Source organism: Prunus mume, linkage group LG7, assembly GCF_029339155.1.
Source record: "Prunus mume cultivar Tortuosa linkage group LG7, ASM2933915v1, whole genome shotgun sequence".
In the NCBI taxonomy this organism is placed as follows: domain Eukaryota; kingdom Viridiplantae; phylum Streptophyta; class Magnoliopsida; order Rosales; family Rosaceae; genus Prunus; species Prunus mume.
Window position 1 is genome coordinate 5311053 of NC_142704.1, and position 15211 is coordinate 5326263.

Here is a 15211-nt window from a genome sequence, read left to right on the forward strand (position 1 = left end):
TCAATGGAGTGAGCACCATGTCAAGCATATGAATACAATAAAATTATAAAAACATCCTGTTATTATATCAGAAAGAGCCTTTCCAAAGGCTTTGCACTTGTAGGCAACCACGTTGTAGGCTAAGGTGTGGGCAAAAAAGGGGGAAAAAAACAATTCCCACGATTTACTGTTGTAAATTTTTTTAAATTGTTCTCACAAACAAGTATTCATGTTTCAAAATTGTCACGATTTAGACTAAGCGGATATATGGTATCAAACACAACTCTTGCAAAAATATGCCGAACTTCCGGCAGGTTTCCAGCAGCCAATGACTCATAATCAATCTTGCTGCCTTGCTTTGGCACAGATCCCCTCTCTGCACCAGACGTTACGCAACTAAAAACCCTGCTGACCCTCAGAGATAACCCCCATTGGATAAATACCTGGAAGTTGAGATCAAACCCAATAACCCTTTAGAGTTTCTCAATAAATTAGATGAATGCAAACAACACACACACAAACAGCAAACAAAAACGAAAAATCTTGTCATGAGGACAAGAAATATTTAAATGAAGGAAGTGCTCACCAGATCAGAATATGGTGCTTGTGGGTACCCTGCCATTGCCTCAGAGACTATTTGCTCATCAGTCATATGGTTTAGCGCACGCTTAAGAGATGTTGCAAGATTCACGACCTCATCTTTCAATGCTCGAGGGTTCAAATCCTGAGTTTCTGATAACTCATTAAAGCTAACATCGTGTAGTTTAGTGATTCTCCTAGCTATGCTTACTGCTTCTAGCATATCTCCACCATTGTGGATTGCAAGGCTAAATGCAGCAACCACCAATGGATCCCTAGGTTGTTCGGACAGTGCTTTGTGGAATGCTAAGATCGCAACCCTGGAAGTGTAAACCTGTGATGAGTCTCAGTTGGAAGGGTTTCTGTTAGATCTCCCTGTTAATTGCTTACGTTGCACTGTGGGTCTCACATTTTTTAATTGATTAAAATATGAATAAAGTATTAAAAACCAAAAAAATTAAAAATTAAAAAATTAAAAAAAATTCTCAAAAAATCTCTCTCTCTCTCTCTCTCTCTCTCTCTCTCTCTCTGCGTTCTATCTCTGCAACGAACCCAGAACCCAGCTCTATCTCTTCTCTCTGCTCTCTACCCATGACACCACCACCTGCAAACTATACCACACCCCAGCCTGCAACCACATCCCCACGAACCCAGAAACCCAGACCCGATTTCTTCCCCCCAACCTAGATTTCGATGTCTCATTGAAATCGAAGCCTGGCGGTTGTCGCTTTCCCTACTCTAATTGCCTTAAAGTATCTTCCCCTTCCTTTCCCTATAAAACACAGCCCTCCCTCCTTCCCAATCTTCACACAATCTCATCTTCGTTTTCACTTCTCTCTGTAAATTCCCCTTGGCTCTCAAGAGCCCCAAAGTTTGTAATTTTATCCTCTTCTCTTTCGTTGCAAGAGCTCGAAAAGCTCGAATTTTTGGATTTGATTTTGTTAGATTTTATATGGGTGTTAAAGTTTTCAGTCATCAAAATTGCCTCAGACTCTGTCTTACCTCAAGCACTGATGAATTCCAATAGAAGCCCTAACCCTAATCGGGTCAGAACCTCCCCACAAGCCAACCGGAGTAAGCGAAGGCCGACCAGGACCAACTACAACCCACTCCCACGGGTCCAGAAACCCGCTGCCCCCAAGAATGTCGTCATGGGCCAGGTCAATATCCAAAACGCGGAGAGGAAATCCCCAAAGCCGCCCCGATTCAGCCACCACCGAAGCAGAATCTCCATCCTGAAGTTCCGGATCTCGGATCCACCAGCCGGATGGGTCTTGACTCGAAGATGGTTCCAACTGGGCTTTCGGGTTCTACGTCGGGTCTGGGTTTCTGGGTTCGTGGGGATGTGGTTGCAGGCTGGGTTGTGGTATAGTTTGCACGTGGTGGTGTCATGGGGTAGAGAGCAGAGAGAAGAGAGAGAGCTGGGTTCTGGATTTGTTGCAGAGAGAACGCAGAGAGAGAGAGAATTTTTGAGAAATTTTTTTGGTTTTAATACTTTATTCATATTTTAATCAATTTAAATTAAAAAAATTAAAATATGGGACCACATGCGTAAGCAATTAACAGAGAGATCTAACAGAAACGGAGCCACATCGTAACAAATTTAAAAGGCCGAGTATGTGATTGTTAAAATTAAAAAGACATGGACTAACATGTCTTAAGGTGTAATCACAGGAAACCAAACTGTAATTAACCCTAGAAAATAATTTTTGTAAAATTTTATCTCTTACTCTTACTATATCCTTGTGGCACTCACCCGCCAACAGTTGGTGCATGAGATAGAGAATTGAATATCGAAGTATCAATATGCCTCAAGGAAAATTATGATGTATGGATGATTTGTAGATTTAATAGGGTAAATTTTGATACGTTAGATTTGTGGATCATCAATTTACAATCGCACACATGCGGTTAATTTAAATATAGCGTATAAGAGAGAATCACAACTATCATAATTTAATATTTATGCAAAACACTGAGCAAAAATTGTAAACATGGCCTTAATAAGTTGAAAATGGTCTAAACCACGAGGATGAAAAGTGTAATTTAATCAACTATACACATTATCTTTTACATTCACCATATTTGATTGTTTGAAAATTTAGAATTACGTATATTTTGTAGGAAATAAATTATCTACTGTATTCGTATAAGTAATTGTCATTTGTTAATGCATTACGTCCATTGTTACAAGGCATGAAATATATCCTAATCTAACGCACACAAAAGAAGGGCAAATAACATGCACCTCTAGACTAGAGCAGATATTATCACACAAAAAGCAAGGCAACTTGACGAAAATCACATACAAAATCCAGAACCTGCAAAACCAACCAACCAACCTCACCAAATCAAATCAAGAAAAGGTCACAATTTAATTAGGCACATAACCAATCAAACTTAATTATAAACTCAAGTTAATTATAATTATATAAAGCAAAAGACAGATAATTGTGAAACATTAAAAATACTAGAAAATGGCATTGGTTAATGTAAACATTAAGAATTGAAATTATTAATTAAATGAGGATAATATGGTAAATTTACAATTTTAAAAATTAAAATTAAAAGAAAAATCAGATAATAGATCCTATTTTAACATAACACAACTACCCATTATCTTTTTAATTCTAAAAAAAAATTAAATTCTTTAAAAAAAGGCCTCTCACAGGCGCAGAAACGCATGCACATAGGCTAGTTATAATTAGGCAGCTGCTTTCTTTTCAACCAGCTTCTCTATCAAATTAGCTGCGTCTTGGACCGTGCTTATGTTCTGAGAGCTCTCCTCTTCAACGCTTATGTCAAATTCTTCCTCCAAACCCATCACTATCTCCACCTGCAACAGATCATCCAATCTTATTTTTATCCACCAATAAATTATATATAATAATGCATTTAAAAACCATATGCATAAATAGAATTTGATAATCAATTGGAGTAGAAAATAGTGGCAGCAGGTCATACTGTGTCAAGAGAGTCGGCACCAAGGGATGCAAACTTGGAGTCAGGGGTGACCTCAGACTCTGGAGGCAAAGCCAGTTGCTTCCTCACAATCTCCACAACCTTTTGCACTGTCTCAGGTTTGGCCTGTCCATTTTTCAATTTTCATTATGTGGTTTTCGATATATAACTTGTTACGAGTGAAATATGTCCTCATCGTGTATCAGATGCACACAATAATTTTTCGAGCTGAACAACTTACAGCGCAACAGATTTGGAGATGAGAGGTTCTCAGAGAAGAGAAGCCAGTCTTAGCCCATCCATTAGAAACCAATTGTAAACTTGAACTTATTCTTGTTACCTACATTATTAGTTCATAAGCATCAAAAGCAGATATTGGCTCATATTTATACTTTCAGTTTAATCACATTTACTTATTGGTCTGAAAAACCTTCAATTGGGCAATAATTCAATAAAAAAAAGTATTTAAAATAAAACAAATGATGGCAACATTCAATCCATAGATAAGGCAAACCCAAAATTTAGAAGATAACCCAAATGAAAAAAAAAAAAAAAAAGGAAGAAAAAGACAGAGAAATTAGGTTAAATGCTAATACCAGGCCAGAAGTCTTGGTTGGCTGGTTTTGAAAGGGCTGGAACCTGCAAAGAGAAGTAGCTGAAGCAGAAGCCATTGAAGCTGCTCAAGAAACCAAACCACAAAAACTTTGTTACTCAAAACAGTGGGATATGGCGAGGGTGAGGTAAAGTTGTGCCCTATTGGAACAGAGCTGCCCTATCTTCTACTTACGTGGCAGAGATTGGAAACCATGGGTGGGGCCTTGGAATTCAGGTACAAGTTGCCAGATGGGACAAATTAACAACTAGACCATCCATCTCCCACCGGCCGGCGGCCATTACTACACAAACGACATGTCGTCTGGAATGTGTTTCTTAATTAGCAAAAGGTCCATTTTTTGTCGTTGTAGTTTGTCTGTTTTCTCAATTAGTTTTAATTTTGTTAATCTTGTCTCTATAGTTTTAAATCTCTCACAATTCAAAGTTACGTTGTAAAATTATATTAAATTTCTTTCAATTTCATTTAAAATACAATTTATTGTCATCGACACGTATTTATTGTGTCACATAATAAAACACAAATTTAAATATACATTTAAATTATCGGAGTTAAATTGTCAAAATTAAAATCACTTAAACAAAAGTGAAAAATCCGACAAACCACAGGAGCCGAAGATTTTTTGCCTTCATATTTATTGGAGTATGGGGATGAAGATTCTTCTTTTCTTTTTGGGTCTGAGTGGATGAAGATTCTTTGAACGTGTAGAAACAGCAGAAGAAACGAAACCGGTTACGTCTTCTGATTCATAAGTTTTGAATGATTGGTCAACGCCGTGAGTTAACGGTCTCAAGAAAAGCTTCAATATAAATTGCGCGCCACGCAGATATTTTTCGACGTGTAATTCCATCAAAAGACAGAGACTTCCAAAATTACAGGGAGAGACTTTAATCAATCGATAATGGCAGATCCACTCAACAACAACAAAAACTCTCGCCACTCTCTCCTCCCAAGCTTCCTCTACTCTTCATCTTCTTCAATGGTGGCATCAGGTTATGCATCATCAGCACCGTCATCAAGGGTGGTGATTGCAACGCCTAGAGAGAAGGTAGAGATGTACTCTGCTGAGTTCTATGCGGCGTGTGGAGTTGCAGGTATGCTGGCCACTGGCCTAACCCATTTGGCCGTCACTCCTATCGATGTCGTCAAGTGTAATATGCAGGTCAAGCTTTCTTTCTTTTCCCTTTGTTTTTAAAAAAAAAAAATATATATATATATATATATATATACAGGTCAAGCTGTCCTATAAGTAGGGGAAAAAAAAGTAGTTTAATATTTTTTAAATACATTTTTCTTTCATACAAATGATAGTATAAACTACTCTAAATTGATCTAATCTACGAAAAAAGGGGATTCAAACTTGTGTATAAGGGGCGAACTCACCGCCTTGGCCAACTGATCTAATCTTAGTGTTACATTTTCTGATCACGTTAGTCAATCACACAAATGATTGACTAGTTAATATGTATCTATTACCTCAATTAGCATGACCAAGCTATTACCAAGTATGTCTGTAGAAATATCGTAGCATTACTTATGTTGTTTCTGAACTCATTCAATGTATCATGCCCCAATTTTATTCTTCATTTTATTTTCTATAGAAAGTCTTGACAAAAATTATGTTGCTGATATTAACAATTCAGATTGACCCAATTAAGTACAAGAGCGTCACATCCGGATTTGGAGTTCTGTTGAAGGAGCAGGGCATCAGAGGTTTGTTCAAGGGCTGGGCGCCCACCTTGATCGGCTACAGCGCCCAGGGTGCTGGAAAGTTTGGCCTCTATGAGTTTTTCAAGAAGTACTACACAGACATTGCAGGGCCGGAGTATGCAACCAAGTACAAGACCTTGATCTACCTTGCAGGCTCTGCATCAGCTGAAGTCATTGCTGATGTTGCCCTCTGTCCCATGGAAGCTGTCAAAGTTCGTGTCCAGACTCAGCCCGGCTTTGCCAGAGGCTTGGCTGACGGGCTTCCAAAGATCATCAAATCCGAAGGCGCTCTTGGGTTTGAATTCGAATCCTTTCAAATTCTTTTGGTGGTTGTGTTTGAAGAACTTTGGTTTGATGATTACTTTGACTGTGTTGCAGGTTGTACAAGGGGCTTGTTCCTCTTTGGGGACGTCAGGTTCCTTGTAAGTTTGAAAGGTTTCAATCATCTCATTTGGATATCTTGATGCACTGAAATCAAATTCTAACATTTTGGGATTTTATTTCTGCAGATACTATGATGAAATTTGCGTCGTTCGAGAATACAATCGAGCTGATGTACAAGCATGCCATCCCAACACCTAAAGAGCAATGCAGCAAACCTTTGCAGCTGGGGGTGAGCTTTGCCAGTGGATATATTGCTGGTGTATTCTGTGCTGTTGTCTCACACCCAGCTGACAACTTGGTCTCTTTCCTCAACAATGCCAAGGGAGCAACTGTTGGTGATGTGAGTTTTTATATATATGCATGCAGAACATAAACCCTTTTTTTGTTCTTTCTTTCTCTATGATCAGTTTTTTGTTTTCATTGCCGATGTCTTGCAGGCTGTGAAGAAGCTAGGGTTATTAGGTCTTTTCACTCGTGGTCTTCCTCTTCGAATATTCATGATTGGAACCCTCACTGGAGGCCAATGGGTTCTCTATGACGCTTTCAAAGTTTTGGTTGGGCTGTAAGTCTATGCTCCCTTCATTTTCCTTGTGATTTTCCATATCCTATGATTGGAAGCTTCATACTTATCCATGTTCTGCAAACTGTTCTGTTTTCCCAGGCCAACTACCGGTGGTCCTGCTCCCTCCGCCACCGAGCTTGCCAAGGCTTGAAATTGAAGCTGATGGTTTGTATATTATACAGTACAAATTTTGTTTGTATACTTTTTCTTCATGCCATTTGCTGCCCGGTTTGATTGAAAGGGCGATGTTTGGGGTAAAGTTCCCCATGGAGGAATATGCAACATAAAAATAAAAAATTCCAACTGCTTATACCTTGAATTATGTTAATGGAGATATTCAGTAACAATTTTACAGATATTCAATGGAGTGAGCACCATGTCAAGCATATGAATACAATAAAATTATAAAAACATCCTGTTATTATATCAGAAAGAGCCTTTCCAAAGGCTTTGCACTTGTAGGCAACCACGTTGTAGGCTAAGGTGTGGGCAAAAAAGGGGGAAAAAAACAATTCCCACGATTTACTGTTGTAAATTTTTTTAAATTGTTCTCACAAACAAGTATTCATGTTTCAAAATTGTCACGATTTAGACTAAGCGGATATATGGTATCAAACACAACTCTTGCAAAAATATGCCGAACTTCCGGCAGGTTTCCAGCAGCCAATGATTCATAATCAATCTTGCTGCCTTGCTTTGGCACAAATCCCCTCTCTGCACCAGACGTTACGCAACTAAAAACCCTGCTGACCCTCAGAGATAACCCCCATGGGATAAATACCTGGAAGTTGAGATCAAACCCAATAACCCTTTAGAGTTTCTCAATAAATGAGATGAATGCAAACAACACACACACAAACAGCAAACAAAAACGAAAAATCTTGTCATGAGGACAAGAAATATTTAAATGAAGGAAGTGCTCACCAGATCAGAATATGGTGCTTGTGGGTACCCTGCCATCGCCTCAGAGACTATTTGCTCATCAGTCATATGGTTTAGCGCACGCTTAAGAGATGTTGCAAGATTCACAACCTCATCTTTCAATGCTCGAGGGTTCAAATCCTGAGTTTCTGATAATTCATTAAAGCTAACATCGTGTAGTTTAGTGATTCCCCTAGCTATGTTCACTGCTTCTAGCATATCTCCACCATTGTGGATTGCAAGGCTAAATGCAGCAACCACCAATGGATCCCTAGGTTGTTCGGACACTGCTTTGTGGAATGCTAAGATCGCAACCCTGGAAGTGTAAACCTGTGATGAGTCTCAGTTGGTCCAACTCGTAATGAGCTTGTAAGTACACATCCTAGAATCTCATAAGAGAATTATGCAACTTAATCTGCTTAGATCACTCAGACCAATAAAAAGAAAAAGGAGCAAACAAACTGCAAAGAAATATGATGCAAGGGCAAGAGTACTCCAGTACAACCTGGAGGAATTTTATGTTGTTTGAAACAAGAGTACAACCTGGAGGAATTCAAAACAAGGAACAACTTGTAAGTATGCAGGATAAGGCTGCATACATCTAACCCTCCCAATGGCAGGAATCTCATACACCACGCCAAAGAAATACTGTTCTATAACATGAGAATCCAAGAAAAACTGATACCATGCAAGTATGACCAATTAAACCTTTTCAATCGCCTGTTATTAATGGCATAAAGAAAACACATGAGCATTCTTTTATCATAAGCATCTTACCATAAGCTACTGTGGCATGGCTTGTCAGGTGAAAGAAGTTTATCCAAGTTAGAAAAAAGGGACTGCATGTGGAAAGCCAGAGAATTAAATGCACTTTTAGGTCAAACCCTCTTCACGATATAATCAAGTATTGAATAAGCATATAACAAGTGTGTAATGATAATTACCAAAAGCATATTAGTCCTTTTGTCACGTCTTCGAAAACCATGCCTAACAAAATATGCTGCCTGCAATATGAAACTATATTGAAACTTATTGTACTGTGCAGACAAGTAGCAAATTTATTCAATATTAAATCCATACCTGAATAGGTAGAAGTAGTTCTAGAAGTCCAAATTTCCATAATAACCTCAAAGAAGCTTCAGCAGAACCATATGCTAGCATGTAGTTCATTTCCATTAGGAGCCTTCCCTAAAGTATGAAGTAATGACTAAGTAATTCAGGAACTCAAGAATATTAAGTGCAAGGAAAATGATAAGGTCCAAGATCTCTTAAACTACCTTATCAAGCCTAAGAATTGAGTCAGATAAATTTTTAACAGAATGAGCTGTTTCCTTGGAAATACGAAAGCCTAAACGGGCAGCAATTCTTATTGCACGTAGGATGCGAGCTGCACATACGCAGAATATGATTTAGTTTCTCCATAAACATGAGAAAGAGTTTGTCAAGTGTGCATGGGTTGGGTGTGTTCTTAGAACACACCCCCCATGGGAGATAACAACTACTTTGGAATTACCCATGTATACACAAAATAAAGCAAACAAAAACTCACCACAATCCTCTCGAAAAGAAGTACTTGCAGGTATCACGGTTTGGACCTAGGCCCAAAGAAGATGATGTGAGGACAATGTATTTGCCAGCTAGGCTAAAGTAATTTAAGAAACCACAACTTCTAAGAATACAAGCACACTTTAGCATTTCGAATGTCCTCCATTCCTCCCATGTAGTCATACACTATCCTTGCATAAGGATCAAACATCAACCTGAAAAAGAAAAAAAGGAAAACTACAATAAGTAAAAAGAAGGATGAATTTTAAGTGCCAAATTTCAAGTAACAAGGATTTCATAAACAACCCGTTAATTGTAAAGTCACGCTGCAAACAGTTCCTCCAACGAATATAATCCTTGTCATCACAGTGAACTGGTTTTCCAAAATCAGCATTTACGTGCCTACCATACTTTCGGGCAGAGATGCTGAAACTTGAGACCTATTATGAGTACAAAAATTAGCATTACATATAAAATGTGTGTGCCAGCGCACATATATAAGGAAGTATGCTAAGACTTTCAGTTTGCAATGGTAGCACCCCCAATTCGCAACCAATTAGACATAGCTCAATATTAGTTGAAAATTAGTTTAGAACTAGGACAAATACAAACCTCCACAACCGTATCACTAATGTGCACATGACATATAGGAAACCGCTTGCCAACTATTTCACACCAAGAAAATGTTCTTGTCACCTGAAAATATCATTTGCAGATGCTACAAGCTAGAAACAACTTATGGTATCAACACAAACCGGATAACATTCCATTAAAAATTCAGAGCAAAACCTCTTTGAGTTCAGCTGAAGTTATTATGTCGAAGTCCTTTGGTGTGCGTTTTAATATAAGATCCCTTACACAACCTCCTACAAGGTATACCTCATATCCTACAATAGAAAACAACAAGGTCACGAAAATAATACAAACCAAATTCAACCACAATTTCAAACTTTATCACTAACTAAACACCAAAATAATACGTACCCTTTCGCTTTAGCCCGTTAAGAACCTTTCGGGTCGGCTTGTCAATCATTGATGTAGTAATCCCAAGCTCTTTGGAATTCAACTTCTTCCACGCCGGCGCCTTAACATCTTCTTCACTCCCAAAAAAGTCAAAAATTAAAAGTTAGAAAACCATTTTAAAGGTCCCAAAATACAAAACCCAAATCACAGTCATCAAAACTAAAACGGAAAAATTGAAACTTGCTTCTTCCATTAGCTGAATTATTGGTTTTATTGTCCTTAAATAGACCCTCTGGCTCATCAAGCGCCTCCATGGCCGCGACTAAGTTCAATTGCACCTGAAATGGATGGCAACAAATGGCTCATACCGAGCTCACACATATACATACACAAATTCACACATTCATGTTAAGTATGCACAAATGCATGCATGAAATTACCTTGTTAATGCATTGAAATTGAGGGGTACGGAGGTAGAATTGGGGTCGGCACGCAATCCCAAAGCTTGAAATCACCATGGCCGAGTTGATTCATTCACCGACTGGGTTTTAGGTGCAGAGCTTAAACCCAATGTTAGGGTTTTAGAAAACAGGGACAGAAGTCACAGACAGATTGACTCACCGGAAATGTTTGAGCCACATGAAGATTTGAGTTCGGATTAGCTGGGCCACATGAGCCATTCCTCGCACAAAATCTAGTAGTGGGCTCAATCCCAAATTTGGCTCATGTAAATTCAGAAATCTTAAGAAGTGGTTCATCGATCCAAGATCCACGTCAACTGGTTCTTGGGGTACGTCGTGAGTTCGGCCCAAGTTTGTCATGTACTGTGGCTCAAGTTGTATTTTTATTCCACAAAATGAGTGTTATTAGGGCATATGATCATAGGTTGTATTGATCAACATTGTCATTACATATTTAATCAATCTTGTCCATGATTTACTTGTAAATTGCAAGTTACTTATACAACCTAATTTTTTTCCCTAAACTTGGATTAGTTCAAACTTTGAACATATAAAATATCGCTCACTGGGTCATTATAGCCCATCTAGTGGTAGATTTGGCTCATTGAGTGATGTAACACCACTTTAAGGGTCAAAGATACTCCTCAATGAACCATAATAATTCAAAAATGTATGATATTTTTATGTAGCTGTATTGAGTACGAAAACGTACCGTAGAAACATGGGATAAACCAGCTCACATTACATATCATATGTATCACTAATTGATAGATAGAGCGGGAAGAATGAGTAAAAAAGCATGAATATTGGATCTAGAAAGAAAAAGAGGCAGCCAAATTAGGTGGATGGAGGAAAAGATTGGCATAAATTCATTAAATTGTGATGTTACACACAAAGATTTAGGCATGCAAATGCCACAAATATATATATTTGTGATGTTACATGTTTATTTGCCACTATACGGCTGCGGCAGGCAAGGCATGCATGCATTTGCTTTCATTGAACTCGTTTTATGCAGATCTTTGATCTTAAAGGTTTTAGATTTCTTTTGTACTGGTTATCAAATTGAGATTGGACGAGTTTGTGAGCAGGCCACAGTCCATTATCTGTTTACGCGTAGGCAACACTAACCGACAGTTGCAATTTGAAAGCGATTTCACTACAAAACCCTCGTCCAAACCAAACGACAATTTGATCAAATTTGTATGCATTCATGACATTTTCAGGCAATTTCCCAGAAGAAATTAAACCCCCATCTGATTAACTTGGATGCTTTCTTAAACATTTGATTTGTGAAAAGAAAAAGAAAAAAAACTCCACCGAGCATAACACAACAGTAGTTATGAAGAGATCTTTCCTCATTACCTTTCACATCACAAAATCAAACTGATATATCAGATATGCCGCATGACTTTAGGAGGAAAAATGCAGAAAGCTGCCCAAAGGAAAATATTGTGGACTAGACGTTGATTGATGTTTATTTAGGATACATTAATATACGGAGATAACAAAATCTAATATGTTTTTTTTACACATACAGTAAGTCGGAGTACTACCACTTGGAGAGATATGGTTTAATAGAGCGCATTCCTTAACGCGTAATACGTAACATTCAACGCACAAAACACATAGTCCTTTGTGTGATACAGACAAAATGCATTAATGAACAACTAACATATAAGAACCGGAGAAGGTGCGTGCCTAGGCTAGGAAATTAAATGAAGGTTCTTCCATCAGATCGAGCTTGCATTTGGGTAAATACAATGCATATGCTCTCATTGTAAATATGTTTTTATTTATTTATGAAATTGAATTCCAAGACGGGTAAAATGTCCTTTTTGGGCCAATCAGAGTCTAACATTGAGAGTTTGGAAAAGCCACCATATCCACACATATGTTAAGGTTTGCATGTTGCATGCCTTATCTCCTGGATTTTCTCTCTCTTTTGTTTTCTTTTCTTGGTCATGATGATCTCCATGCTTCAATTATTTTACTTGTACTATTTTCCACCGTGTTTCGTTTTCCAACTGGCATTTCCTGGCGTATATCATACGTTTCACACGTTTTTTTTTTTTTTTTTCCAGATTCAATTCTTCAAAGTCTCTGATCTAGCTGTAGTGATGAGGAGCTGGCACGTGTGCACCGACTGTATATATATATATATATATATAGAGAGAGAGAGAGAGAGAGAGAGTGTGTGTTGTTTTACAGTGCACGTACAAGAAGAGAGAATGGTGACAATAAAAAGGACCCCCCCCCCCCCGTCGTTCACGCCTAGTCAATAAGACTCGTCACACTCAACAGAGATTTGCTAATGCCACCCACCAATCATCAAATATTAATAATGTTTGTTACATTGCATGCAGCCACCCCACCACAAAATCATTCAAAGTTTTGAGAGGACAGATTTTGGTTGTTGCAGGGTTTTTGTTGGTTCAGGGTTTTGGGAGGAGGAGGAAGAGAAAGAAGAAGAAGAAGAAGAAGAAGAAGAAGAAGAAGAAGAAGAAGAAGAAGAAGAAGGAAATTATTAAACGAGGAAAACGTGCTCAAAATAAAATCATACATTACCATTGCCAGTTGTGATCTTCTTCACCACAACACGGTTCTAGTTAGCCAGTCAATTAGGTGCATTTATTTCTCGACCATAGTCGTAGTTCATGATTTGAGTAATTTGAAGAACCGGCCAAGAGGGGGGTATTAAAAGAAGAAGCGGTCCCAAGTTTCCACGGTCCAAGTTCAGTTCAGACCGACAAAATTGAATTTCATCATTTATGTATGTATCAGATATTGCCAAAATCAATTGGCAATGGGAGAATAACCTCGGTTTGATTTCTAATCTCTTAAAAATGATTTTATCTATTTTCTTGATGTACAGAGGAAATGACAGAAATGATCGAAAACTTCATGCTTGTAGGCTCATAAACACGAAATTCTAACCTTTGTAGATTTGGATTTCGAGTCTAATTTGGGTTCATAACTTGCCGCTTTGTTAAGTCAAAACAATGTTTTATGTTTTAAGGGTATATTTGCTTCCTAGTGATTCTAGGGTTTGAGGTAGTATTAAAAGCAACAAAGCTTTGCGATTAAAGTCGTATCACATTATTATATTATGAGGTTTCTCTCAACTTTCACTCGGTAGTTTTAAGTTGTAAGACTATTGCTTAATTGCCTTCCTCCTTATTAATTACATTGTGTCATCTCTCATAAAATATAAGTAAGATATCGATATTTAAATCATGTTAGGTGAGATTAACCACGTATTAAATTGTGTGACAACGGGATATGGGTCATTCAAAAATCTCAGCATACGATTTCAACAAAGAAAGTGATTGGTCGCCAATATCCCAAGAAAATATGTAGGAAATTATGGATTTGAGAACGTTGGAGATGACACAAGAAAGAAGGGACCACTATCTCTCATGAAAATGAAGACAGATGTGAAAAAAAAAAAAAAAACCATCCGAAAAGTCAGAATGAATCAGAGAGGCTGTGGCAAATGATGCTTTTGATGGCATTGCATTGCATGGACCAAAGAGAGCTCCTGGGAGGACTGAAAGATACCTTACGATTCTCGAACCCCATGATGCTCTTTTAATTTTCATGCACAGAGACAAGTCATAGCGCGCACACACACATACACACAGCTTTTCCTTCTGAATTCTGTACGTATTTCAAAGTAATTGAATGCAAATATCAAACCAAAACGACAACTCCAACGCTTTTTATTAACTTCACACAAAAGTTTCTTCTAAAAGTTGTAATTAGTAAGTCAAATTACATTTTCCACTTTAGGACATGTGGTAAATTAACTTTTAACAATTAAATAATCTTAAGTACATGTGGTTAAGGGCACGTGGTCAGTCTCATCTTTGCGTTCGGTTTCATGTTGCTCATTTGGTAGCTCTTCGAATGTTGTATGATAATTCAAAAAGTTATAATCTTAAGATGAATTACAAAGAGAATCCTCTAAAGTTATGCTTGTGTGTGTGTGTATATGTAACTTTTTATATGGCCCGACAATGGGCACTAACAATGGGGAACCTATAGCATAGACGGTACGGAGGCCCAAATTTGTTTCAATTAATAAAGGAAAATGTCTTAATTGTGAATATAATTGGAGCACATCCATTGTTAATTTGGAACAGCATGTCTTGATGTATGTGGCATATATATAAAGATTGCAAAAGCATGGTGTACGTTTAAAGATACAAGTTTCTTTGAGAGAGAGAGAGAGAGAGAGAGAGAGAGAGAGAGAGAGAACTTTTTTTAATGTCAAATTTCCATTTTGTAAGAACATGCGTGGGAATTCCACTTTGATTTGACTTATCAATCATGTCTTCACAACTATTTGTTAGTTGTGAAATTTCCTTAATGGAAAAGCGATGTCTTCACACTCGAAGGGTGAGATTAATTTCGTTCGAATTGAACATTCTTCACAAAGTCTTTCAACGAGTTTTGAACCCCTGCCATTAAGGCACTAGATATCTCACCAGTTAGAGATGACAGTTTGCCAACTGCACCATACCTTGTGAT

The 15211-nt window shown here is 37.9% G+C and overlaps 3 protein-coding genes across 4 annotated transcripts; 1 reads left to right on the plus strand and 2 right to left on the minus strand.

The window, feature by feature from the left end:
* Positions 1-9: 9 nt before the first annotated feature.
* LOC103338135 (uncharacterized) lies at positions 10-10872 on the minus strand. 2 transcript variants are annotated; one of them, XM_089055773.1, is made up of 14 exons: positions 10658-10872; positions 10462-10555; positions 10239-10349; positions 10044-10141; positions 9867-9950; positions 9561-9694; positions 9397-9469; positions 9259-9304; positions 8987-9096; positions 8790-8897; positions 8654-8713; positions 8487-8548; positions 566-878; positions 10-422 (listed from the first exon to the last, which is right to left on the minus strand). In XM_089055773.1, the coding sequence occupies exons 1-14, from the start codon at positions 10733-10735 to the stop codon at positions 207-209; spliced, it is 1587 nt and encodes a 528-aa protein (XP_088911899.1). In that variant the 5' UTR covers positions 10736-10872; the 3' UTR covers positions 10-206. The 2 variants fall into 2 exon arrangements, with proteins under 2 accessions (XP_088911899.1, XP_008239544.2); XM_008241322.2 differs by lacking the exons at positions 10-422; positions 566-878 and adding exons at positions 7191-7569; positions 7713-8025 and having other exon boundaries at positions 10658-10848.
* LOC148915311 (acyl carrier protein 1, chloroplastic-like) lies at positions 3142-4269 on the minus strand. The gene is made up of 4 exons (XM_089055628.1): positions 4116-4269; positions 3761-3859; positions 3523-3645; positions 3142-3394 (listed from the first exon to the last, which is right to left on the minus strand). The coding sequence occupies exons 1-4, from the start codon at positions 4188-4190 to the stop codon at positions 3263-3265; spliced, it is 429 nt and encodes a 142-aa protein (XP_088911754.1). The 5' UTR covers positions 4191-4269; the 3' UTR covers positions 3142-3262.
* Positions 4957-7146, plus strand: LOC103338134 (mitochondrial phosphate carrier protein 2, mitochondrial). The gene is made up of 6 exons (XM_008241321.3): positions 4957-5294; positions 5776-6137; positions 6221-6264; positions 6352-6566; positions 6664-6788; positions 6888-7146. The coding sequence occupies exons 1-6, from the start codon at positions 5034-5036 to the stop codon at positions 6937-6939; spliced, it is 1059 nt and encodes a 352-aa protein (XP_008239543.2). The 5' UTR covers positions 4957-5033; the 3' UTR covers positions 6940-7146.
* Positions 10873-15211: the final 4339 nt, after the last annotated feature.

Bases quoted from the DNA above. Each gene is read 5' to 3' on its own strand.
- LOC103338134 (XM_008241321.3), top strand. From the start codon at position 5,034: ATGGCAGATCCACTCAACAACAACAAAAACTCTCGCCACTCTCTCCTC. The intron at 6,138-6,220 runs GTTTGAATTCGA...ACTGTGTTGCAG, and splicing joins AAATCCGAAGGCGCTCTTGG to GTTGTACAAGGGGCTTGTTC. The intron at 6,789-6,887 runs GTAAGTCTATGC...CTGTTTTCCCAG, and splicing joins TTCAAAGTTTTGGTTGGGCT to GCCAACTACCGGTGGTCCTG.
- LOC103338135 (XM_089055773.1), bottom strand. From the start codon at position 10,735: ATGGTGATTTCAAGCTTTGGGATTGCGTGCCGACCCCAATTCTACCTC. The intron at 9,470-9,560 runs GTTGTTTATGAA...TTTCTTTTTCAG, and splicing joins CGTGACTTTACAATTAACGG to GTTGATGTTTGATCCTTATG. The intron at 9,305-9,396 runs GTGTGCTTGTAT...CTTTGGGCCTAG, and splicing joins AGGACATTCGAAATGCTAAA to GTCCAAACCGTGATACCTGC.
- LOC148915311 (XM_089055628.1), bottom strand. From the start codon at position 4,190: ATGGCTTCTGCTTCAGCTACTTCTCTTTGCAGGTTCCAGCCCTTTCAA. The intron at 3,646-3,760 runs GTAAGTTGTTCA...AAAAATGGACAG, and splicing joins ATCTCCAAATCTGTTGCGCT to GCCAAACCTGAGACAGTGCA. The intron at 3,395-3,522 runs GTATGACCTGCT...GATCTGTTGCAG, and splicing joins GTGCCGACTCTCTTGACACA to GTGGAGATAGTGATGGGTTT.